At 39.9% G+C, this 24,529-nt stretch overlaps 1 protein-coding gene across 4 annotated transcripts in view; it reads left to right on the top strand.

Annotated features, from left to right (window-relative positions):
- The window catches only part of mark4b (MAP/microtubule affinity-regulating kinase 4b), a 62,287-nt gene that overhangs the window by 14,035 nt on the left and 23,723 nt on the right, over positions 1-24,529 (top strand). For all 4 annotated transcript variants that reach the window (XM_085379546.1, XM_085379547.1, XM_085379548.1 and 1 more), the window contains exons 2-3: positions 11,644-11,841; positions 12,817-12,870. In XM_085379546.1, the coding sequence (XP_085235672.1) occupies positions 11,644-11,841; positions 12,817-12,870 (252 nt within the window). The remainder of the gene's footprint in view (positions 1-11,643; positions 11,842-12,816; positions 12,871-24,529) is intronic.

The raw sequence follows: 24,529 nt of genomic DNA on the forward strand, positions 1-24,529 counted from the left end.
TGGTGGTTTTTTTGGTGGAAGGCCAAAAACTCTGTGTGTGCTATGATGTCTTGTTTACAGATGAAACTCTGCTTACCAACTTTTTAAAGTTATTAAAAGCTGTATGTGATTATGATGGAATCACATGATTTGTGTGTGCATGTGATAATGTTTTAGTAACTAAAGTAAAATATTCAGCAGTCCAACATCTCTAGCTCATACCAAAAGTAGTTGGTTTTTTTTTTTTTTAAATTGTGGTCAGTATAAACGCAGAGCCTGTGATGCAAGCTTTGTCACAATACTTCCTGTTCCTCTGTGTGTTTTTGTTTGAGCTAAGCTGACTTTTTTGCATTTATCATCTGGTTATAGACAGAGAGCTAGAAGTACATTGCAAGTGTTGTCAATAACTATAGTATGACTTCCCCTTGGCAGTGTGGTTAATAGCTTCCTGCAGCAGACCATAATCTCAAAGAACACTACTACTAACATTGACATCCATTATTTCACCCGCTTAGTCAGAGGGTCTGCAAAATTGTTGTCTGTGAAGCCAAACCAGCAATTACATTTAATTTAAGAGATGTTACCAAGCAGGTCATGTTTCTCTCCGATCAGTGTGCATGGTTTCGTGTTCTAGACAAATTGCTTTGGGCATGAGGAACAAACATAATTGTGAGAGGTTGTGTAGGTCTTGTAATTTTACATTAGGTAACAAAAAGGCCAGAAACAAAGACTGAGCTGTGGGAATGATGGAAAAGGGAGTGGGTAGAAGGTACTGAACAGAAATTAAGAGGTCAACTGTCAAATGATTAAGAGGACCTGACTCAAAAGTGTATGCTTATTTGACATAGACTGGTATGAATGTGGAAGTATGCCGCAAACTGTGAGTAAGACGGGCTGCTAGTTTCAGATTACAAGTTGTCTTGACTAATCCAGTAATGATCAGCATCATAAGTTTTATGTATGAAAGGAAGTAAATATTTCATACGATTTGCCTAGTTTTAGCAATTATCACTCCCACCACTGGTGGTGGTCAGAGGGCCCGGTGGCGCCAGTGTCCGGCAGCCTCGCCTCTGTCAGTGCGCCCCAGGGTGGCTGTGGCTACAATGTAGCTTGCCATCACCAGTGTGTGAATGTGTGTGTGAATGGGTGGATGACTGGATATGTAAAGCGCTTTGGGGTCCTTAGGGACTAGTAAAAGCGCTATATAAATACAGGCCATTTACCATTTTACCAGAGATAACACTCGATCGCACTCATCTCTGACATTACTGAAAAAAAGCCTGATGAGCCGCTAGCTCAGAAAATGAATTAAAAATTAAAACATTATTACAAAAATCTTTCAAATGGAAACTATTATTATGGTTTGACTTCTATTCTGACTTTCACCCTGTGTACTGAACCTTCCATTATTACATGTCCACAGTTTTTGCTTGAGTAATACTGAATACTGCCGTATACTTAAAACTAATCTTAGTAGTCAGTGTTTCCACTTGGGTGATTCCTTTGGTGAGGGTGGGGGGCTCCCCAGCTTTTCTATTTAGTACACAAAAAAACAGATGATACAAAAGTTTCTTCTGTTGCCACCTGGTAACATCTGGTTGCTATGGAAAAATGTGCATTCTCTGACCTGTTGGTGAGTGGTTGCTGGCTGTTGCTAGGTGAAATTGGTTGCAAAGAGGTTGCTGTACCATAAACCTGCTTGTGATTCCTGTGATCACTAGCAGATCGCTGCGGCTGTCGTTTGCGTGGAAGATGCCGACTTGTCTGAAAACACTTTTAGATTAATTAACACATGTTGGGAAGTTTTCAATGTATTTGCAGTAGGCTGTCATGAACCATGTGCTGTTTTCATCTCACCGTTGTACCTCCCTTACTGTGCATGCTCAATCCCTCAGTCCTACCACAAACTATGAGAGAAATGAATGAGATCATACATGACTGCAAAAAGCAGCAGAGAGACTGACACTGTGAGGACATGACTGAAATGGACAGTAAATTTTTTCCCAAAGGGAATTGTGCCTTTTCTTTGCATTTATTGATGTAAATTTATACAGTGATGCAGGGTTTAGAGAGAGAGGAGCTGAGGTCTAGCCAAGGAGTGACTCATCTCTTTAATCCGCTGCTGTTGATCCAAACAGAATAAATCTGACCCTTACTCAGCCTGTACTGATGATTACAGAGCCATGGCGAATGATATGCTGAGTAATGTGGCACATTTCCAGAGGCAAAAAGAAAGCGTGTGTGTACATTTGCAGTCCTGCCTTGTCCAGACAGAGGAATCCAGTTACATTTTGCATACTGTGGGGTCAGATGATGTCACACTGGAGGAAGGAGGCTGCATTTAACCCACAGTGTTGGGTAGTTGTCCTCTTAATATTTGTGCTGTCCGCTTCATGTAGGGGATGATATTTAAATGTCTTCTCTTAAAACCTCTCCGAGGTATTTCAGCCTAAGAGGGTAATGGATTTAACAAAAGGGGCATTGTGGTGCAGAAAACAGTAATTTATTCATATTCGGTTTGATTTTTTTTCAGCACAATTACTGCTTTTAGTGAAGACTTGGTCATCACAAGATGACTTTTTTTTTAAATGGGGTGTTTAATAACAGCCAGAGTAGCTGACACTTAACAGGGTAGTTAACATTGTCTTGATTTTTCAAATTAAGGTCAATTTAATGATGATTTTAAGCCTTAATAAGTGTTATAATCAGGGGTGCACATAAGTGGTCCGCAGGTGCGCATTCGCTGTCAAAATAAAAGATGCGCACCAGATAAGAAGTTGCAACGTGCGTTTGCGTACATATAAAAGGCACTGTTTTTGTCCGCTAGAGTGGGATTTTCACGGCACATTCTGCACCACATCTCTGTGCGTTCATCATTTGTTTGAAGCCAGCTCACCTCCTGCATCCACTTTTCCGAGAATACGTGCTTCTTTTGCGGTTCGGACTCCTTCTGACATTTCTTTGGAGGTGGAGGAACACCAAAGTAGTTGCTTAAAGGAGCTTGCTTCTTGACATCTTTAAGAGTTCTAACCAAATGTCTGTCCTCCTCCAGAAAAGCTTATGTACACGAACGCGCATTGCAACTTCTTATCTGGTGACAGCTAAGACAGCAAATGTGCACCTGCAGACCACTTATGTGCACCCCTGGCTATAATGTACTTGGCCTGACCCGAGGGCCCAAAGAACCAGTTTTAAGCGTGTAAAAATAAGAAAATGCAAATCTCAGTGGAATCAAATCAGGCTGCTCTGAGTGAGACTGCTAAATGCCTTGCTGTATTATTGTATTTTGATCATAAATCAGAAGGTTAACATTGGACTTGCCATAAAAGACAGAGAGGGAGAGGAGCAACACTGGTCTGACTCAAGTCTGGGCTAATGGTATTGGTAGGAATTTTAGTGACTGTGGCAGAAGCCAACCAATGTCTATCTGCTTCTTTGCTTTAGTCATCCGTGGATAATCTGAAACACAAAAAATGCTTTAGGGATGTTCTGTTTGAATATCAGTCATTTATGTTGTTTAAGGGGCAACATGTGGAAGCAATGCTTATTAGTCACAGCGTGAAATAGTTGTGGGTTATTTAGACTCCCTTTGAAATAAAGTCAATTCTTCTTTCCGTTCTCATTTATTCCAAAAATACACACATTTTAGTCCAGTTTGACCTTCATCTATTCATCATACTCTTCTCTCACACATTTCCTGCCACTCTTTATCATCTGTTTACTAGTACAGCAGAAAGTGTTACAAAATGATTCATGAAGAAATATCAACTCCAAAAGATTATTTCCTGCGATGAACACAACACGATGGTGGTGACACAGTATAAGCGCTGAAATGTTTGAGTAAGGACTGATAATTACGCTACATAAATACTGTCAGTATTAAGTTAATTAGAACAGAACTCTTGAGCTTTACAGCATAGCTTTGAGTGTTGTGAAATAGATGAGCCATTAGGAGATTTCTTTTGTATATTGATATAGACTTAATATATGCTTTTTATAAAATGGAGCTGGGTAGTCTTATCCATGATGAGGGTGTTTAACCCTAACTGGCAACCAACACTGAATGGACATCAGCTAAACGACAACATTTGCCTCGACTTTCTTTACTTTTATTCTTCCGGGCTTTAGTTTTACTAACTTTGCCATGTTGTTTTTATATTTGCGTATAAAATGGTTGTGTTGTTCCTTCTCCACTCTTCACCGTGCCTTTGCCACCAAGACTTGAGTCTTTCACGCACAGATATCTATGCCTCGTGAGACAAAAATGTTTAGGAGAGGATGTAAATGACTGTCTCTGCAAGTCCACGGTTAACCACCCTCTATGTATGTTGCAGTTTGCATCATTTTCTAGCTGATTTTAGCTCTTTGGTTGACACTCTTATTTATCACACTCTCATATGTCAACGTGTATGGTCCCTGAGATTGTCATCTGTTAGTGCAGTACTGTTATGAACGGCAATATCTTGGAGTTTTGGCTTTAAAGTACTGGTTCCTCTTTCGTTCTCAGAAATAGATGCAAGATGACTAATTCGATTTTCGCTCCTTTTTGTAAGCCACACAAAATGCTTCCTGCTTTTTCAAACAAATCCGATCACATTATGAGGGAAGTGAAGCTCCAGCAGCTGGTTGAGCTGAAGCTCCATTGCATCAGACAGCTTGTCTGTTATGGTCACTGGCATGGTTTTTTTTTTTTTTCAGCTCTTTCTTCCTTTTGGGGCCTGCCAGGAAATGCTCGCTGAGTGTTGCAGCTCAACATGTGACACGTCTGCTGTCATCGCTGTGACATCTCTGTCTCCAGAACAGGATGTGATGCTGGTTAAGTTCATGCAACTTCCTGCTGCTTTTGACACACACTCCTGATGGATGAGTGAGATGTGACAGGTTTATACAGGGATCCTGAGCTCTTAGAGAGGAAGAGGAAGACTGTCTTGCGAGCGTGGACAAAGCTAATATCTTTAATGTGTACTCCCACTAGCAGTTAGACTTAAAGTGTAGATTGCCGGTTGCATGAGAGGAATGTAGAGCTGCCAGTCAACCTCAAATTATATGATCTGGGGCCAGTTTCACAATAATAGAGTTTACTATGGCTTAGATAAGGGAAATATACTTAAAATAGATGTGTAAATTCAGACCTTAAGACCTTAACTTTCTTAAGCAGGAGCACAATTAATAAGTAAATAAAGATACTTACATCAAAAATAATGGCACACTAAGTAGCTTCTGCAGAAATTGTTAGTCTAAAAAAAGGAAGAGGGACTAAGAAGCCTAAAAAATGCTGCTGAGATAGTGGGTAGTGTAACCCTCGTGTTGGTACTTTCTAATGGTCGAGTGGTTTATATAGGCTAATTTTGATGTTGGGTGCAGCTGCTTGACTAATCATTTAACGCAGCTTAAAGCAGCTTATTTCAGTAAACACCATAAATTGGATTTGATAACAAAGTAGTGTTTGTTATGTGTTTATTATTCTTAGCAACACATGATGAGTCATGTTGGGGTTTTTTGGGGGGTGCTTCTTCTAAATGTAAGGATATAGTTAGCTTGGCTTAAAATAAGTCAATCTTTATTTTTAGTGGCCAGAAACCAGTGCTCCCCCAGTTGAATTCTCGTTGAAACAAATGATAGCATAAGGTCAGTGTAGACCACATGCTGTGACTCAGTTATCCACAGAGAAAAGCACTGCCTTGGACTAATGCATAGGAAAAGTCAAAACTGTCTCGGTGAAACTAGCACCTGGTCGGCTACATTCAAAACAACCTATTGGAATAAAGTCATTGTGGGACTTTCCTATCACTGCAATAAGTATGTATTTCCCTAAACTGGTTTGTTTCTTTGTTTCCCTTTAAATACCTTTAAGTTTTTCCCTCCTACATAGTTTACAGCTGAACATGCTTTAACCTCTCGGGCAGGACAGGGAATCTAACATATCCAACTCACTGTTACTGACAGCAATTTCTCTTTCCTTTTTTAGCATAAGATAAGAATCCTTCTTATCTCTTTGTTTTTTTTCTGTTATGTTATGGAGATGACGTGTCTGCAGTCATGTGTAATAGAGCCAGTGACGTACCAGTCTGAGGCCGAGAGCCTCTGGAGCAGAAGAGGAAGCTGTAGTGTAGGTCACTGTGTCTGTGACGATGGCTGAAGGTTACACCATTCCTCTGCTGGGCATAAGGTCACACATCCTGTCTTTACTTAGTACCTCCCTACCCAACACACACACTCAGAGCAAAAGTAAGTCCAAGACACCTCCCTCAGGGTGTGGTCCATTGTGTGGAAGCACATTTGTATTCGTCATAGTGGGTGTCTTGACGTAGTGTTGCCTGCCTCTCCTTTACATTCCTCCAGTTTAATTTAAAACTAATATAACAGACCACAGAAAAATCACATTTTAATTCTGCCTTTGCAACAATGAGCTGAGTCTTTTGAGTTATTTATGAGTCCCGCTACAACATATAAGCAATAATCCCTATAACAACAACAACAAAAGTTTAATTTACAGAAGAGAAACAGCATCCAGAGAAATGATAAACTAGAAAAGATGACAGGCATGTTCCACGGAGTATAAAAGAGGAAAATGTTCCTCAGGCAGATTAGGCCCATATTGAGAGTAGATGAGATTCATGAGTTTCCATTCATCGATTCATATCCATTTTGTTTGGCTCTACTCCCACACAGATCAGTGCAGATGGAAGATAACTCCTGTGCTGTACAATAGCCAAGCCAGACATGCAAACGTGTATGCCACCGCAATGCCACCACATACCTGAGCGAAAACTTACCTCTTATTGCAAACTAAAAGTGGTTTCCTGTGATTTGTAGCTCATATCTCTGTAGTTTTTCACAGAAAAAGACGGGACCAGAATGCTGCAGATCTGCTTAGAAAAACCAGTTAAATGTGTTAGTGTTAAATCATTTTTTGCTCTTGGTTTAAGAACAGATCTTTGTCTGCTTTGTTGACACCTGATCATGATCATCATCCTTCAGGCATGTCACGCCATCATAAAGATCTGAAAATGTTGAGAAACTGCACAAGAGGCTGTAGTTTTATTTTATCTTATTAATTATAAGATAAAAATTATTCTGTTATAGCAGCAAGCTTATATTAAACTAACACAAAATCTAATAAGAAAACATCAGCCAAAAGCAAATAGCTCCACAAAATCAAATTACTCTATACAATAAAATGGCTACATGAAGTAAATTAGAGAGTAAAGCAGAAAACTACAAACACCAGATCATATTAAAGTGTCAGAACAGAGAGTGTAAAGTGTAATGAGCACTGCAGGTTTGGAATAAAACCATTAAGGTGCTCGGACATACATGTGGTGTTGCCTGATGTGGGGAAAATGTCCTGCACCTGTGTATATAAGCTGATTATAGACGTGGATGACTATGCATAAAGTGTAGAAATTTCTTTAAACAACTTTTGGCAACTTTTCAAGCTAAAAGTCGGCGTCAGATCTTTCGGCATCATGTCAGGCCCTTTGGCAGCTACGCTCACACCTTCAGCGCATTGTTGTTTAATTGACATCAAGCTGTCATTCGTGTAAGCCACACATGAATTTATAGGAAAAAGCTGGCATGCTTCCTTTGTTGAGTCATTGACAGGAGCTTTGCCTGTCAACAGTGTGTTCCTCTGTAAGATGATGTCAAAGGAATTATTCAGAAAGTAACAAAGAACATTTCAGCTTGTTTTTTCTTCATAGAGACTAAAGTGTAAACTGTAAAATGAGAGACTAACAAAACACCAGAATCTCACTCAAGGAAACTGAAGCACAAACTTCTTTGGTGGTCTTTAAGAGTCAACAAGCTGTATTGTCGGATAATTTAATTAAAAACGCTTCAAGAGGCACCAACAGTACACAGTGGAGCAGTCCACTTTAGTGACTAATTTTACACCTTAGCAGCATCCAAGTGGAGTGAGTTCTGAAAATAGCTTCCCACTATGCAGCTGTTATCAGCAGGGTTCAACGCTTTTTTGAACCAGACCATAAATGTGCTTTTAATGGTTCAAAGTTGGGAATTTTAATACTGGGATCTGGGGATACCCTAAGGAGTTACCCTAAGGATCATTAGAGGAAGTGGTGTTTTTGGTACTTTATCATTTTTCAGCTCCGGAGTATGCATACTGGACAGAAGCAAAATCTGATTTTGTAATAAGGATAAACATTGTATTGGTTTAACCTCGCATACGTTCTTGCTACGATTTAACGATGCAGAACATGGACACCAAATCTCAGTGCTTTCAGTCTACAAGGACAAGGTGCAGCTTGTTTGCTGAATGTGCAAATCATTTAGCAACAACCACCACACACACACACACACACACACACACACACGGAGCCCTTCATCCATCTTCTATATCAAATGTCACCTTACACCCATACTGGAGGGGGAGGGTGGAGGCATTAATCGCCCCACTCCCCACCCTATGATATCTTTGCTGCTGCAGTCTACCAGCAATATAGACTCCATCACATCTTGCTCAAGCACACACACATGCACGGGCCTGCTTGTGAATGAAACTGCGTGGTAATCAGCAGGATTGGGTGAATCGATAGACTGCACTCCCTGAAGATGGGGAGATGGCGAGATGGGAGTAGTGTGATGGAGGCCACCGGGATGCTCAAAATGATGAGAGGTCGCTGAAAATGAAGATAGCGTCGTGAGACAAAAGAGAGGGCGTGTCCGGGCATGGCGAGGAGAATAGAGGGAAAGGAGGCAAATTGATTTGTCTGGGGGAAGGGATGAACCAGAGGAGAGAGAGGAGGTGAAATTAAAGGGGGGAAGGGAGAGGAAGAGGAGAAAATGAAGGAACACATTTGCTTGGTGGCTATGGCGTTTTAAATATCATATTCCAACTCTTTAGTTATAATCCTTCAATAAAATATTAGTTTCAGTTTGTACTATTTTGGTCCGAACCTTGATGTGTGATCAGCTTCAGAAAGAGAGATGAAAGAATATCAGCTGAGGGCGATTTTTATTTGTTTTCTGGTGTACTGATTAATGTTGCAGACAGTCCACAATCAAATTTATTCTTCTAAACAATAAACTCGACATTTTGTTTTTTTACATGGTAGTTTAGCTTTTAATAGTAATTTCTTCACATAGCATATGAGCTAGAAACATCTCCTTTCTTCATTTACAACCAGTTAATGCCCCCCAGGGATGTAGCACATTTCTCAAAAACCTGCTTTTCTCTTTGTCTTTGCTGTTTTGTATTAGAAATATGATGGAAAAATGCCTCAAGTGTTTCAAAAAAATGCATTTTGGAAAGCTAATAAACTCTAAGAATGGAAGTCCACAAAGAGAACGACAAAAAGGAGGCGCGATGAAAGCTTTTTGATGTCTGAGAGATGCAAACGGGTAAAACAGGCTGGGTTTAAAAGGTCCTAACAGCAATAACCGCAAATGGTGATACAGTCTGAGGTGGAATCACAGATCTTCTTGACTTGAACCTCATTTGTCTGCAGATTCTTCTTAGGCAACACTCTGCCAGTGATATTGCCTAATCTAGAAATTTACCAGTGATTCACAGAATATGTTAATCGTGATATTGCTTCTGTGGAAATATACTAACACGGCAACATTTACCAGACAACAATTATTCTCAAACCCATGGAAATGTGAGTTGGCTCCTGAAACGAGAAGCAAATATGTTCCTGCACTACTGAGTTGGTGGAAATGGGGTCGGCTGTTGAGTCATCTAAAAAAACAGACATGATTTTTGTAGAAATCTTTGGGTTTTTGTTTTTTTCTTTTTCTACATCACTTAACATCCATGGTGCTACAAGTCTCTGCAGTTTCTTATGACATGTAGTTTTGAATATTGAGTAATTCTCATTTTTCTAAAAGGTCTCATCTGACAGGGCTGGGCATGAACTTTTTCTGGCACTTTTTACTTTTTGCTTGTCCAGGCAGAGACGCCGCTAATCTGGGGTAGAAATGAAAGCAATTCATTTCAACTGAATTTAAAGAAATCAGGTGGGAGAAAAGAATTGCTGTCTCAGACGAGTGAACAGATCTTAATGCTGAACTTTGACATCTGTATGGAGTACTATGCAATTTATTTGAGCTTTTTCATTTTTAATTGATTGCAATGACGGGGCACTTTTTCGTCCTTTGAAAATAATGCTAATTATTCATGCTTTGCATGAAATATCACCCTGTAACACAGTGAGTAATGAACATTTAGTTGCTATTTACAGTTTTCCAAATGAAGCGGTCTATAGCTGGAACATTTCCTGATGGCTTTCACAGAGAAAAGTGGTGATTTGCTAAATATAGTGAAAAGTGTAGCAAGTCATTTGCAGGAAGGACTGAATCTCATTCGCCTTTGAGTTACAAGGTAAAAACTGATACAACTGTCAGGAACAAGGTTCTGCATCATTAATTGATTGTGAAAGTACTTTGTAGCTAACAAACAACATTTAATGCTGAGATTTTACAATAGTAATGTTCACCCTTCATTCCAGATGTTTGTTTTCATTGTAGTCAGGTCAGGTACCTGAAGCTTCCTCTATTTTCTTGTTTCTTTGTTCCGCATGTCATCCTTACTGCAGATGGGTATTTATGTGTCCATTCAGTGCTCGGGAAAGCAAATGGAGAGATTAAAACTTGAAGTAAAGCGGTCAAATAAAACCGACAGTCAAGTCTGGGAGATAAAACAATAAAGATAAATGATCAGAATACATTTGACTCCAATTGAAATATGAAACATGATCAATGTAAAGTCAGTAGAACAAAAGGCCAATGATAATAAGAATAGCGCTGCACTCATATTGCTGGAGTAGAGTTGGGTCTGGCTGACACACAGAGCGTAACATTTGTCAGACCTATATTACCTGTCTCTCCCTCATCACTGTGAGAAAATGACAAAGGGTTGGTTGGTTGGCTGTCGCAGTTACCCTGCTGTTTCACTCACCAATCTATTCTTTAAAGGGTGATTAAATTCAGACTGTTGTGGTAGTTTTAGATATGAGCATGTTGTGAGTATCAACAGACGCTCAGGTATGAAGGCCAGATCGGTTTCCCACCACCATCATTAGGAACACGAGTCTAACGTCACTGACCCTGCAGCCACACGAGTGTGCTGAATAAAAACATCGAGGGGTGCTGGGTGCTCTTTCTTTTCAACTTCTGGTGTCTGGTACAGGCTTGCAGTTACATAGTCAGTGTCACAAGGTATCTATAGGCATGCAAATCATTTGGAGCTTGTGACTCTCTTTCACTCTTTCAACATCGGTGCAAGTATTTTAAATACGTTCGGTCTGCTACTAGTTAAATTTCCACTTAAATAATAATTTAGCCAATTAAAGGTGAAAAAAATACTTAAAAAATCAATAGGTATAAAATTTAATAGGTATATTCCATCTACTATGATTTATTTTCAAGGGAGAGCTGCACAACTGAACTGTTTTGCTTGAAAAATTTAGGGTTTTTTTTTTTTTGGTTTTTTTTTAACCATTCAGCTCTAATGTTGTTTTTATTTAACGAACTGTGAGTGGGAGTCCTCTTTCAAGCAAAATTTGTTTTCTCTTACAGTTAGAGAGTATCACATCTAAGATTTCACATTGGATACAGTTCTTAAGATTCCACTGTGTTGTTCATTAAGAATGAATGGTGTCAGTCACAGTAGTTTATGTATTTATCTCTCTCTTTCTTCAGCATACCTCCCTGTCGGCCAGCCGCTCAGAGAAGGGCACGGGCTGGTCAAGCCGCTCACTTGGTGCCAGATGTCGTAACTCCATCGCCTTGTGTTCAGATGAACAGCCACACATTGGAAACTACCGACTGCTCAAAACCATCGGCAAAGGCAACTTCGCCAAGGTTAAACTGGCGCGACACATATTGACCGGCAGAGAGGTGAGTTCAAAGAAACAAGAAGGAGAGAAAAACAATGCACAGAAAGCAAAAAGCAGAAAAAATCCTGATAATTATTACGCTGAAGGGCAGCCGTGCACAGTGGCTCATATGAGGCTAAAAGAAAAGAGTTTAGGGGTTGGAGCAGAAGTAAATACTGCAGATCCTTGTAGCGCAGTCAAGGCCTTTAAACCTTTTGAAGAAAGACAGTGTGTGTGTGTGTGGGTGTACGTCCATGTGTTTAAATACACTGTAGTCTTTCTTCTCATAAAACCCTTGACCTACATTAGCTCAGTTGATAACTCTGGGCTCAAGAAACTTTGTGTGTCTGCCACTGGCTTAATCATGTGATAGCTGCTGTTTCCACCCACATAAAGCAGAAGACAAATATGGTGGTTTAAAGTTGTACTGGTATGTCCGGGTCAACACATGCTGTTAAACCTCTTGCTTTATTAAGTAAGTTTTAGCTTTTATGTCTTTTCTGTGTTGTAAAACATGGCGTGGTTTGAACTCTTTGGCCTCATTACAGTTTGTTTTGATTCACTTGTATTTTCTCATTTAAGACTATTGGATTGTGTTGTGCTTGCTAGTAGTATTACCCAATGCTAAAGATTCTTCAGATTATTCTAGTTCAGGGTTTATTTAGTCCGGAAGCTGGAGTAAACTCATCATCTAAGCATATTTTTCAGTAGCCATCAAGTGTCAGACTGTCTTGACTGTCAATATGGACACTGAAGTGGCTGATAATAAATACAACTCAAAAAAACAGCAAATTAATTGATTAAAAAATGAAAGCAGTGGAAATTAGACGGGAAAAGCAAAGGGCCACGGATCGGACTCGAACTGCTACATTTCAGCCGTGTGGCATGCGATCACCTACTCAACCAGTGAGCTATGCTGGTGTTAAATAAGCCAGTTTTTGTTGGGCAAGTGTGATAAATTCTCTGTATTTATTTTGTTTTTGTTTTTTTCTCCCAGGTTGCAATAAAGATCATCGATAAAACACAACTGAACCCAACCAGCCTTCAGAAGGTGAGTGACACATTACTGGATCAGCCGGTGTATATCAGTTTAATGAGCTGGCCACTTAACGTTCAACTGAACTCTAGATTTAATTGTTGTAGTAAGAGTGCAGGATTTTTTTTCTTTTTAACCTGTGGCATCCTGTGTGTGCTTATTTGTGATGCCTTAGATTAAAACTCTCAGTTGAGCTTTGTGTGTTGTAGTCATCTGACCTTTTACCTTTTGGTTGTTATGCGGTTAAAATGTGAAAAACACAAAAGCAACAGTTCGGGGAGAATTTAAGCACTGAGGCATCTGCGTTGGCTTTGTCAGTGGTTGCAGGGAAGATTCATCTCTCCATCTTCAGCTCTTGCAGTGCTGCTTGATAAAAGGCTTGCCTGTCCAGTTTTATGGGTTATTTATATCTTTTGTGAACTCGGTATAGTATATTCATTCAAAGAAGCCAGCGAAGCAGTGACTTTTGCTTTGTGTCATTGTAATGCATCCGTCACATGTGCACTCAGTCCTCCAGAACAAAGCCGGACAAAGACTTGGAGTAACGTACGTCACCGTATGCTTCTGTGGTGACATTTAGGGTTATGTATTAACTACATGCGTTGCATTTGTGTCCTTAATGAGATTAAACCCTTTCCTGTCTCAGCTCAGACTGCTTGCATCTATTTGTGTTTTTGTGTGTGGTGCATGTGTTAATTGAGCACAATCTAATGAAACAGAATCGACCACTGCCTCAGGGCTGTCTTCTGTTTTCAAGCAGTGAAAGTTGCGGTATTTTCTCATTCAGCTATGATGGTGTTTAATAATACAGCACTGAATTATTAATGTCTTCACTGAGTGCATGATTTTATTATATTTTGCTCCATGTGATTTTATTGTGGTGTTGACCTCTTAGATAGTTGAGCAGTAAAGTTAATCATTATTCACTGGACTATAGTATCATACCTCCATTGTCATAATATCTAAAGCTTGACTGGGTAGCTGCTGTGACGTCACCCAGTGGTTAATAAAGTGTGAACTTTCACCGTTGACTAACCAATCAGCATACAGAAATATTCCTCCTTTCTGACTCCTGTAATGACCTTAATTTACAAAATTAGCTTCATGTTTTATTCAGTAAAACCAGAAAGTCGTGACTGAGCCCATAAATCATCAGGAGACTGTTTACCAAGGTCAGAGAGCAAAGGAGCCCAGGGCTGTTTTTCCATAGATTTCTATATGACTGCAAGTGTTTGTGCTACCACATCAATCGCCCCCTGTTGGTCACTTTAAAAAAATCAAAATGCAGATTTAAAACACTTAAGCATTGGCTATTTTTCCAGACCCAGAGGCTGCGTCCATATTTTTTACTGCCTATGCTAATGTCAAAGCTAGACTGTGGTTTAGACATTGGTTCGGTTATCGGTTGCATGTAGTACTAATATGCGGTTTTCACATGTGAACTCCAGACAGTGGCAGCTGAATCAGCTTTGCTTTCCCACATTTAGCCAGCAGATAGTTAACATCAGATCTTTTCTCACTAATGGAAACAGTTTGATTTAGGTGTTGGTTATTTTAGGACCACTGGCTGTGAATTCACCAGACAATCAATCAGACATCACATGGACTTAGTAGTATGAAGCTGGCAGGCTAAAGACAGTTGACTGTCTGGTCTCACATGCAGCTTCACCATTTAATGTCTAAAAATTGCTTAATTAAACGTTTGTAATTTAAAAAATACAATGAGTACTATAAAAAAAATACTATGGGTTGTAAAACGTGCTGCTAGTTTTTGTTTGCTCTGTTCTGGAAATGTTAGTTGGTTAAAGAAATGTGCTACTTATTTCTTCACCTTCAGACATCTGAAGTAGGAAATCGTTTTAATAGACTAAAGAAGCAGAGCTGTACCACAAGCTTTTATTCCCCAGATTGGCAGCAGGTTTTTCTGGCTGTTCATTTTGTCATTTGCAGGTTTAACCTTGTGTATTTGTGTGATGGACTCACAGCTGTAAGAACCGTTCCCAGAGTTTAACAAGGGATTTCTTTGTATAGCCTCAACCCTGCTGACCAACCTTTGTCCTTGTTCAATTATGACTTTACTTTATCGTGCACAACAAAAAGCACACTCTCTCACCTCATCTGGATCAATACTGCACCACATACACACATACAAACTGGCCTATTGATGAATTCTCAGCTGGTTAGGTAACTAGTCCAGGCTAGGTTTGGCTCAACTGATAACACAAAGTTGTGTTATTGGTGACGTATGGTTGTCCGTGACTATTGGTCCACTTGGCCTAGATTCTGGCCAGGATGACTGATTGATGACGCTGCTTCTCCACTTGTCAACAAAATGAAAACATAAGTTAGTTGGTATCCCAATCCAAGTCCTCCTATCAGTAATTAAAGGCAATTACTCTGTAAAATTCACCAATTTATTAACAAAAATTGGTGTCTTTTCTTTTTTGTTTTTCAAAAATGTACATTAGTATTTGGTGAAAGATAAATAACTTTATTAGACTGCTGGTGGCTTTCCTTTTGCCTCTGACAAAAACCTTTTTTTCAGGGGCTGCAAATAATTCCTCAATGCAGCGAAAAAGACTGTGTGTGAATCTGGGGGATGAATTTGTGGATTGTGTGTGTCTGCTGGGAACACAGACAGTGGTTTTGCTGAACAGCAGTCATGAGAATGGCCGGGCTTTCATAGAACAGAAATTGCCTTCGGTTCCGGTGGTGATACGCCGACTTAATCACACCATTTATCTGCTCTTCAAGTGTTGAATCTCAGATCCTGGTTTTATAAGGCGTGGTTCAGAGCTGTGTGTGTGTGTGTGTGTGTGTGTGTGTGTGTGTGTGTGTGTGTGTGTGTGTGTGTGTGTATTCTGCAGCCTGGTTGTGGTGTAGTGCTGCATAGCGCAGCTGTATCGGGGCAGGGGCTGCCCGTTACGTCCTGTCAGCATTATTGTAGCCGGTGTAGGACAATATGCATGCTGCCAGGTGACACTGTCACGATATCTCTCAATCTCTTTCTCTGTCTGTCTGCCACGTTCCCCCTCACTCACTCACTGCCCGTCTCTTTCTCCAGTTATCAATTTCTGTGTGTGCTGAAAAAGTGTTGAATTTCATTATAAATCAATTTCAATGTTATGTTTATATAATATAAAGCTCCAGCTTATGATAAATTAGTAATAAGTCGAACTTTGTTTGGGTTGGACAGTTGTGTTGTTAGCAAATATAAAATTATACTGTTAACATTTACAGGTCTTAATAACCATAGGGGAAGAACCTTTGGTACTTTTCAACATTCTTGACCCCTCATAACTTCCTAAATAGGGCTGCCACGATTAGTCGACTAGTCACGATTATGTCGACTATTAAAATCGTCGACGACTAATTTAATAGTCGACGCATCGTTTGAAGCTTTGTAAGATCACAAAGGACGCAGGAATGAGTAGTAGGATTTAAGAGTGTAATAACGGACTGAAACAGAAGATGGCAGCACTGCATGTATAAGGATGCCAGCTGCCGTTAAACCCCGAAGAAGAAGAAGCTGTGTCCCAGAATTCATAGCGCAGCCCAGTGCAGTTGTCGACAATGGCGGCAGCTAGTTAGTTTTAACTTTACTCTTATTATTCTTTCTGGGTCACAAAATAAACGTTTAACATATTTTCAGGCGAGAATGTAGCTGTGTAAACCTCAAATATCTGCTCAGTTTATCAGGACACCACATATTTTCAAAAGCGCTCCGACGTTTTCGGAGACGTCTGTTACCCACTAGCTCGTTAGCTAGGCGGGGGCAAGGCTAACTGGAGCCGTGAGAACACCGGACTCCCGGCAAATCGTTTTCAAACCCACCGCCGTCTTTCGCTAGTCAGGTTAAACATATATATATAAGTCACTTAGATAACTTAAAAATGTTATTGTTTGGCTTTCTTTAGTATTTTATTTGTTCCTGAGTAAATCGGTTTGGCTGAGATTAAAGTTATAGTTTTTGCACAGCTAAAACTGTCAAGCAGACAGCTGATTATCAGAAGTGTGAGACGCTGGAGAATATACTCCGGTGTCCTGTTATATTTTAGAAAGCAAGGAGTTTATTAAACTTCACCGAAACAATCTGCAAATTTCATTAAAAATTAATAAACTACCATCTTGTCTTTATTTTTAGTTAGCACAAACACTTCAAGCTGTAAGCTAATGACAGTTATATAAGAGCAGATGCTGCTGGTGCAATAAGCTGTACGCTGTACGTCCAATGGATGATGATCTGATTAGTCGACTAATCGCAAAAATAATCGGTGACTAGTCGACTATCAAAATAATCGTTTGTGGCAGCCCTATTCCTAAAGACATCAAATATCCACAGGTATTAAAATGTTGGTTTAAAAAAGGCCTTTTATGTGCTGTAACTTGTTTTGATCAGCCAGTTATCACATCTGGTGGTAGGCTCTTTAGGCGTTTTTACCAATGAAGACAGATCAAACATTCAGGGTGCCGGGGTTTCTGTTACTCTACGTCACTGAATTGGTGCATTAAATCGAAACTATAGTAGGGGAGACCGGGGATAGTTGTAACGTGGGTCAGTTGTAACACTTCCAATTTCTCCAATCAGGGCTAAGTTTCAAATGATGTGACTCATCCTGTGCATGCCTAACTCAGTTCTGCTATCACATGTGAAAAATCAGCACATTTTGTCAAACACAGACAATTTAACATGAAAAAAAGTAATTTGTATACCAAAAAGTAATTTTTTCTACTTTATTTCAATTTCTAATAGCATTATCTGCTTTGCAGTTAAACTCATCAAACTTAAATTATGTTATTTGTATGTCTATGGGGATATATTCTGTGTAGGTCTTTAGTGCTAGTGTTTTAGCCGTTGGCTGTAATGTTAGCTAGTTCATGGCTATAGGAGTCTGGGTCAGTTGTAACAGCAACAGTCTGGGTTAGTTGTAACAATAATGCAGATGTTACAACTTACCACAATATTACTTTAACTTATATTAAACAAGTTGGGGCAATGACATCAGCAGAGAGAGGTTCACTGGTCGCTCTTGTATATGCGGTTAATGCCATTGGCAACACAATTCCTCCACTGTTTGTGTTCCCACACATACACATTCTCACACTGTGTCAGAGATGGACCAGTAGGAAGTACTGGTAGTGGAAATAAATCAGGATGGGTGCAAGAAACAGATTTCCTCATCTTTCTGAAGCACTTTGCAAACCACACCAAGGTAAGCCATGATAAAAAGTAATGGAATTGCGATGCTGGTGAACAACTACATTTTTTCAGCTTCATTGTTATGTTCAAAATTGGTGCAAGAGTTGTAGGTTATAATGCCCAATGAGCCAATGAGGCCAAACTCAAGGAAGACCAACCAAAATTAATGAAATATTCAGTTGCAGAAAATTCCATAATTTGTCTTTTTGGGGGGTTGGAATATGTTCAAAAGCTGGATTTCTGCATTCTGTCACACACACACAGCTACATAAATGGCTCTAAGTGCATTCATGTGTTGAATAAACAAAGATTACATGTTAATGTTTTGTTAGTACCCTTATTTCATTGTGTTACATTTCACCCCAGGATATGTTACAACTAACCCAGACTATGGGGTTAATTGTAACATTTCACTCTTTGTGTTTGAGACCATACCATGCAATGGGTAATTGTGCTGCAGAGAAAATAGCTGCACTATTTAATAGCAGAGACATGTAAATACTTTGCATTACATTTTGAATCCACTACCTTAAAAGAGCTTCAATTTACAGACAGAAATGTCAAAAATGTTACAACTATCCCCGGTCTCCCCTATGTTCATGATATTGATGTTCAGAGTTGGTTATGATTTTGGCCTTAGAATCTAACTTGAAGTGGTTTTACTGATTCTGAAGAGGTCAAGTTGGGAGGGCCTGATTGATTTTCCATGGAGTGACACATAAAATGGGAACACTGTAAATAATGTTTTTCATTATTTTTGTGGATAAAAATACATTTTACTAGCTAAATAATGTGGTTCATCAGTTGACATGGTTTAAGTTTGGCGAATGTCCTTGTGAAACTAGAAAATGTCAGAACCTTCACCAATATGTCATCCTTTAAAGGAAAATAAGAAGTAAAGCCGTAGCTCAGAGTGAAGAATATTTGTCAATATTAATCAGTCTTTTGTCTTCCATGGAAGATTGATTGAGTCACTTTAGTGTACCTAGTGGAAAAGCACACAATTTGCATTTTAATTTTGACAGAATTAATATTCAAAAGTTGTCGTCTTCACAGTCGAGTTGAAATAGAAACACGCACGGGCTTCTTCCAACGCTTTAATTCTCTCCACGAAAGCTCTTCGCTTCATCTCGGTCTTCCTAGCAGCTCACGCTGCGGTGCCTCAATCTATGTTTTGTCAACTGTAGCTTTATGCCTCACTTACCTCTCTCTTCTCCCCGCTGCTCCACTTTCTCTTTTTTCTCCTCTTCGTCATCTCTTTATTTTGTTCTCTTTACTGTAACACTGCGTCCCACTTTTCCTGCCTTTCTCCCCGGGCGGTGTGTTGCAGTAGTAGCTCTACTGTAATCACAGCTGTACTCTTTGCCATCTGTAGTCTACAGTACACTTGTTTAAAGCTACAGGGACACAGGCACTGTCATGTTATGAGACTTTAAAAAGCGTATCCTGCCTCTAGAGAACTGCCAAATTTCCACCTTCACTTGCAGCTGACACACAACAGATCAACCACATGACTGATGCAGGCGTGATAAATAAAAGGATTAAAGCAACAGCTTCAGATTTCATCAAAATCAGATGCATATCTGTCCAACTACCTGAAGTGGCATTGATATATTAATGTGCAGTTAGACAAAAAACATTTAAGCACTGCGTCCTAGACCGTTATATCTCAGGGCGTCTTCTTACTGTTGTAGATGTTATTTATTTTCAGTTACTCTCTGTGGAGCATTTTGTAACTTTAAGAAAAGTGCTGTATAAATAAAGTGTGTGGTTATTGTTAATATTATAAATCCAGGTATTATCTTCTGTTGTTGTACCCGCAGGCTGTGGCCTTCAGCAGATTGCAGATCTCTGCCAGTGTTGCTTCTCTGCAGAGCTTTTCCAAATTACAAAGCTGCACCCTCTGTAAACAGTTTATGTTAGTTCAAAGTTTTAGGTGTTTATGGTCTTAGAAGAGATCGTATAATGAGGTGGAAATCATGATGCCAGACTAGAGCTGGGCGATAGAACGATAACGATATGTATCGCGATATAACTTTTACTCGATAGAGAAATTAAGCTATCGCGATAGACCTCGCCGCTCTTGTCCTCTTAAAATAAAAAAAATAAAAAATAAAAAAAAAGGTCAGCCAATCCAAACTAAGTAGCGCAGAGCCGAACCAATCACAGCCGCAGCGTCACGTCGCGTGACTTGTTAGGTACAGCACAAGTGCCAAGCCGCACGTGTGTTTGTTTGGGAAGCAGCCAGCGGGTAATGGAGGAAATGAGTGTGCCGACTAGAAAAATCAACCGAGCGTGACCGAAGAGAAAACAGATGACGGTTCCAATGCCGGAGAGATTGTCGAACGGAAGAGCCATAGAAGTTCCGTAGTGTGAAGGTATTTCGGCTATTTCAAGTCTGACAAAAACAGAGTAGCGTGCACTGTAAATTGTGCCGAAAGCAAGTCTGGAAATACAATAAACTGGTGCATGCGTCACACTGTGCGCCACGTTATTGTTTCGGTGAAATGAATTTCTACAATACTGTTAATTCTACTCTCTGCAGTGTTTAAATGCTTACATATACACACAGTTACTGTCCGTCCACACATACGACTCTGTTCTGCTTCTATGCCGCAGCTTTGTTTACTTTTTCCCACCGAGGCTTCTAGACTTCTGATTGGCCAACATTTCTGCACGGTTAGGAATCTAGCGCCACCTGCTGCTTTGGCATGTTCATAGCAGCGTTTTCCTTCATTTCTGCCTTTATGTGTGGACGGGATTATTTTTTAAAACGGAAAATCTCCGTTTTCAAAAATACCCGTGTACGTGTGGACGTAGCCTCAGTCTCTGACTGGAAGCGCTAATTCGTCATTCGGCTTTTGTCAGACTAAAGTAACTGTTAAAACTGTTTGAAAAGCTAAGCTATACAACAAGGAGAGATTGAGAATTTCCTTTTAGTTCTCAGTTTATTTGATATTGACAAAAGTTAGTCAGTTTTGTCTGTTATTCTGTAAAACAAACTAAGATTTATTTTTAGAATTAATATTTTGTTTCTAAGTGGAATTGACAATTTAGTAGTCTGTTTCGTTTGTTCTCTTTTGAAACTTAAACGCTTTAGCGGCTGCCTTTTGTGTAGTTTGCAATATTTGCCTTTATTTATCTGAAAAAGTCTCATGTTCCTTAAGTACATCTACCCTGTTGAACTTATTATGGGAAATAAATATTTAAATAAAAACAAGCTGCTGATTATTTCACATTTTACTTGTGAGCAACGGCACATTTAAATCTTACAAATATAGTTATTTGGCTTATATCGTGATAGATATCGTTATCGCCTGAAATGAAAAAAACATATCGTGATATGAAAAAATCTCATATCGCCCAGCTCTATGCCAGACTGAGTGTAGCAGAACATTTACTGACATTTAAAACTGCACATTGGCAGGAAAAGAAGGTCTTCCAATGATTTTTAGATGAATCTCCTTGTGAGTTTTTGGCTGTGGACTCCAAACAGTCTTGTGTTTGTGTTCATATCTTTGAGTTCTAATAGCAACATACAGGAACAAATGTCATTGTCCTTGTTTCCCCTGTGGTGTGTGTCGTTGGATAATCACCCAGACTATGCAGGGCCCCACAAAAAAGATTGGTGTTACTTTAAGAACAGGAGAATTTTGTGGGCAGCCGCTCAACTTTGTGAGTGTGCAAAAAGTAAAATAACTGTTTGAGCCACTATCTAATGCTGTGAAGTATGTTTTGTCCCTTGCCCAGGCCCCTTCAGCCAGGAGCTAAATTCCAGACAGGCAAACAAAAGAGGCCGTCATGTAGGGATGGGGAGGTGGGGGTGGCTTTGGGGCACTGGAGCAGGAGCAGGGACCCTAAGAGAGACAAGATACAGAGCGCAACTGAAGACAACAGACGGTGTTTGTATAAGACTACATGGGTTATAACAAGCAGATAAAGCCACTGTCCAAAACACTCTCGGCTCTGCCTTTGTATGCATGTGTAATGCCATTATCTGGATTGCTACGCTGCATATTGTTCCTGTGTGGGTGTCTGCGCATAATCATATTGTTGCTGCTGTATGCATTGTTGTTATTGTGCCGGTCTGTGATGGGAATAATTAGACAATAAAGGCACAAGAGGGCGGGCAGACCAAAAGCAGAAGGTTTTCTCACAAGTGCTCTCCCTCCGCTTACTGTGTCTGGTTTAGACAACCTCTATAAAACTATATGTCTCTGTTTTTATTAGAGCTGAGCCAGGATTCCTGTGATCTGGGTCAAACACCAAGCAGTAAAAGGCCAGAATTTAACTCCAGCGTCTCTTCATTAATGATTCATCTTCTCTTATCAACAGCCCTGAGAGCTCCTATTACTGCTGTGCATTCAGTGAATGGGGGGACTGGGAGGTGCTCATTTAGCAGGAGTTTAGTGGGAGCTTTTCCTTCAGGATCAATGATACGCAAGGTCAAACATGTATGCAAATGTTCCCTGGCAATGAGCAAAAGAAGCAAAACCCTTTAGCAGTGCAGCTTATTAGACTGTGTTTGCTTTAAACCGTGCTACACAAGCAGCCACGCATGCTGAAGTGCTTCATTAGCTTCAGGCTTTTTCTCAGATGTTTGCCTGGACAAACTTGATTTAAAATATCTCTAGCAAATCACTTTATCAGGTCCAAAGTTGAGATTGTTTATAGACATGTTTAGTTATCCAGATCTGAAATGATGCTGCTGCTATTATTATTATTATTATTATTATTATTATTATTATTATTATTATTATTGTTATTATTATTATTTCTTCATCTGAAAGAGAAAACACTTGGAGTCCACACACATCAGCTGTTACCTCAGCCTTTAAAGCAAAAAACCCAACTTCATCTCGTACAATGACCAAACATTTTGTAAACGAGGGGCAGCTAATCAGAAATTAAAGTGGTTACAAGAGCTTGGCCTTAAAGGGGAAGAAACTAAAACACCTTGTTCTGAACTGAGGAGCTGCACCAAGATCCAGTACAAGATGAACAATGATTATTTTGAACTGTGAATCATGCAAAGCTTCTTCAGTGCAATCAGAAAATACAAATATGAAGCTGGACATGAGAGAAAGAAGTTCCCCTTAAGCTACAAGGCTAAAGTGTCTTTTTAATACATCAGCAGCAACAGTATCTCAACAAACTGTTGCTAACACATCAGGAACACCAAATGATCTGTAGTGTTTTGTGCACATGGACCGCCTTTGATCGAACTGTGCCGTGCTGAAGGGCAAAATGGCATTAATTGTGTGTTTTTGTTTGAAGAGGGCTGGTGCCTAAAAGCCTGTGGGCGTGACACAAATGCAGTTTTTGAATGTGTTTATTTCACGCGGACAGCTCACGGTAATGGATTTCAGTATAAAATAATACGATGTAAACATGCCAATTTGAGCTGAACTGTGGGTTACGTAAAGCTTTACAGTTAATATACAGGGACACGACAGAACGCACATAAACACACAGACGATGCATCGTGCTAAGTTTTAGAGCGAATAGTTCCCAACAACAGACTGACGTCCATGTTTCATGGGCTCAGGAGCGGGGCTCTCTCATTCAGAGTGTTCACACACTCACAGATAGAGGGTTATTCACAGCAAGTACTCTGACGTGGGAGTGGAGAGTTTATTCGTCACCATCATTCTGCTGCTCTTTGTCTTTCACTCTCTTCCCTTTTTTCCCCTCAGATTCTCTGGTCTTGTGATTGGCTTCAGCTGACGAGAGGAAGTGTGTTTCATGGTCTGAGTTCTTTAGTGTGTTAAACTGTACACCCTGCGGTGGATATTTGAAGGGGCCAGTTATCAATACCTCATTTCTCTATTTCAGCTTGTTTGCTTTCTTTCTGCTCCTTCGCTAACTCTGTGTGTGTTTGTGAGAGCATACTTGTCCGGATGGTTAGGGGGAGAAAACAGACACCCAGCATGGATGAACTGGTCAAAGGCTAATAGACTTGGCAGACCAGACACATTAATCAAAAGTGTGCAGTACTCCTCACATTATGAGAAAGAGTAAAAATCTGTAGCAGTGGGTCATTAAGTTGCTTAGTGTAAATCCTCAGAAAAGCAACACTGAATTCTGTGTCCTGGCAAGGAGAGAGAAATAAAGGGTGACAAAAAATGCAGAAATGCATTTAAGAAGAAAATAAAGCTGCTTAGAAAAAAACACAAGGAGAAGGCAGGGAACGTGAAGGCTGCATTCAGAATGCAGATTAATTTCCTGTGTAAATATTTGCATTTGGCGAACAATTCGCTTTCTAAACCTGAAAATTTTAGACCCAAAATCAATATTTTGCTATAAAAGGACCATATGGCAGTAGCTGTGGGTCTGTGTCTTCGCATGTGTTTGGCATTTCATGACTTCCCACAATCCCCTGGGCAGCAGGAGATCCAGGGATTATTACCTGGGTTTGCATGGCAACTGTGACGCGGAGCCATCACCGTGAGAGAGACCCAGGAAGTGATTAAA

This window comes from Rhamphochromis longiceps, linkage group LG14 (genome assembly GCF_057381845.1).
Source record: "Rhamphochromis longiceps isolate RC_006_pf linkage group LG14, R_longiceps_female_GT1.1, whole genome shotgun sequence".
NCBI lineage: Eukaryota > Metazoa > Chordata > Actinopteri > Cichliformes > Cichlidae > Rhamphochromis > Rhamphochromis longiceps.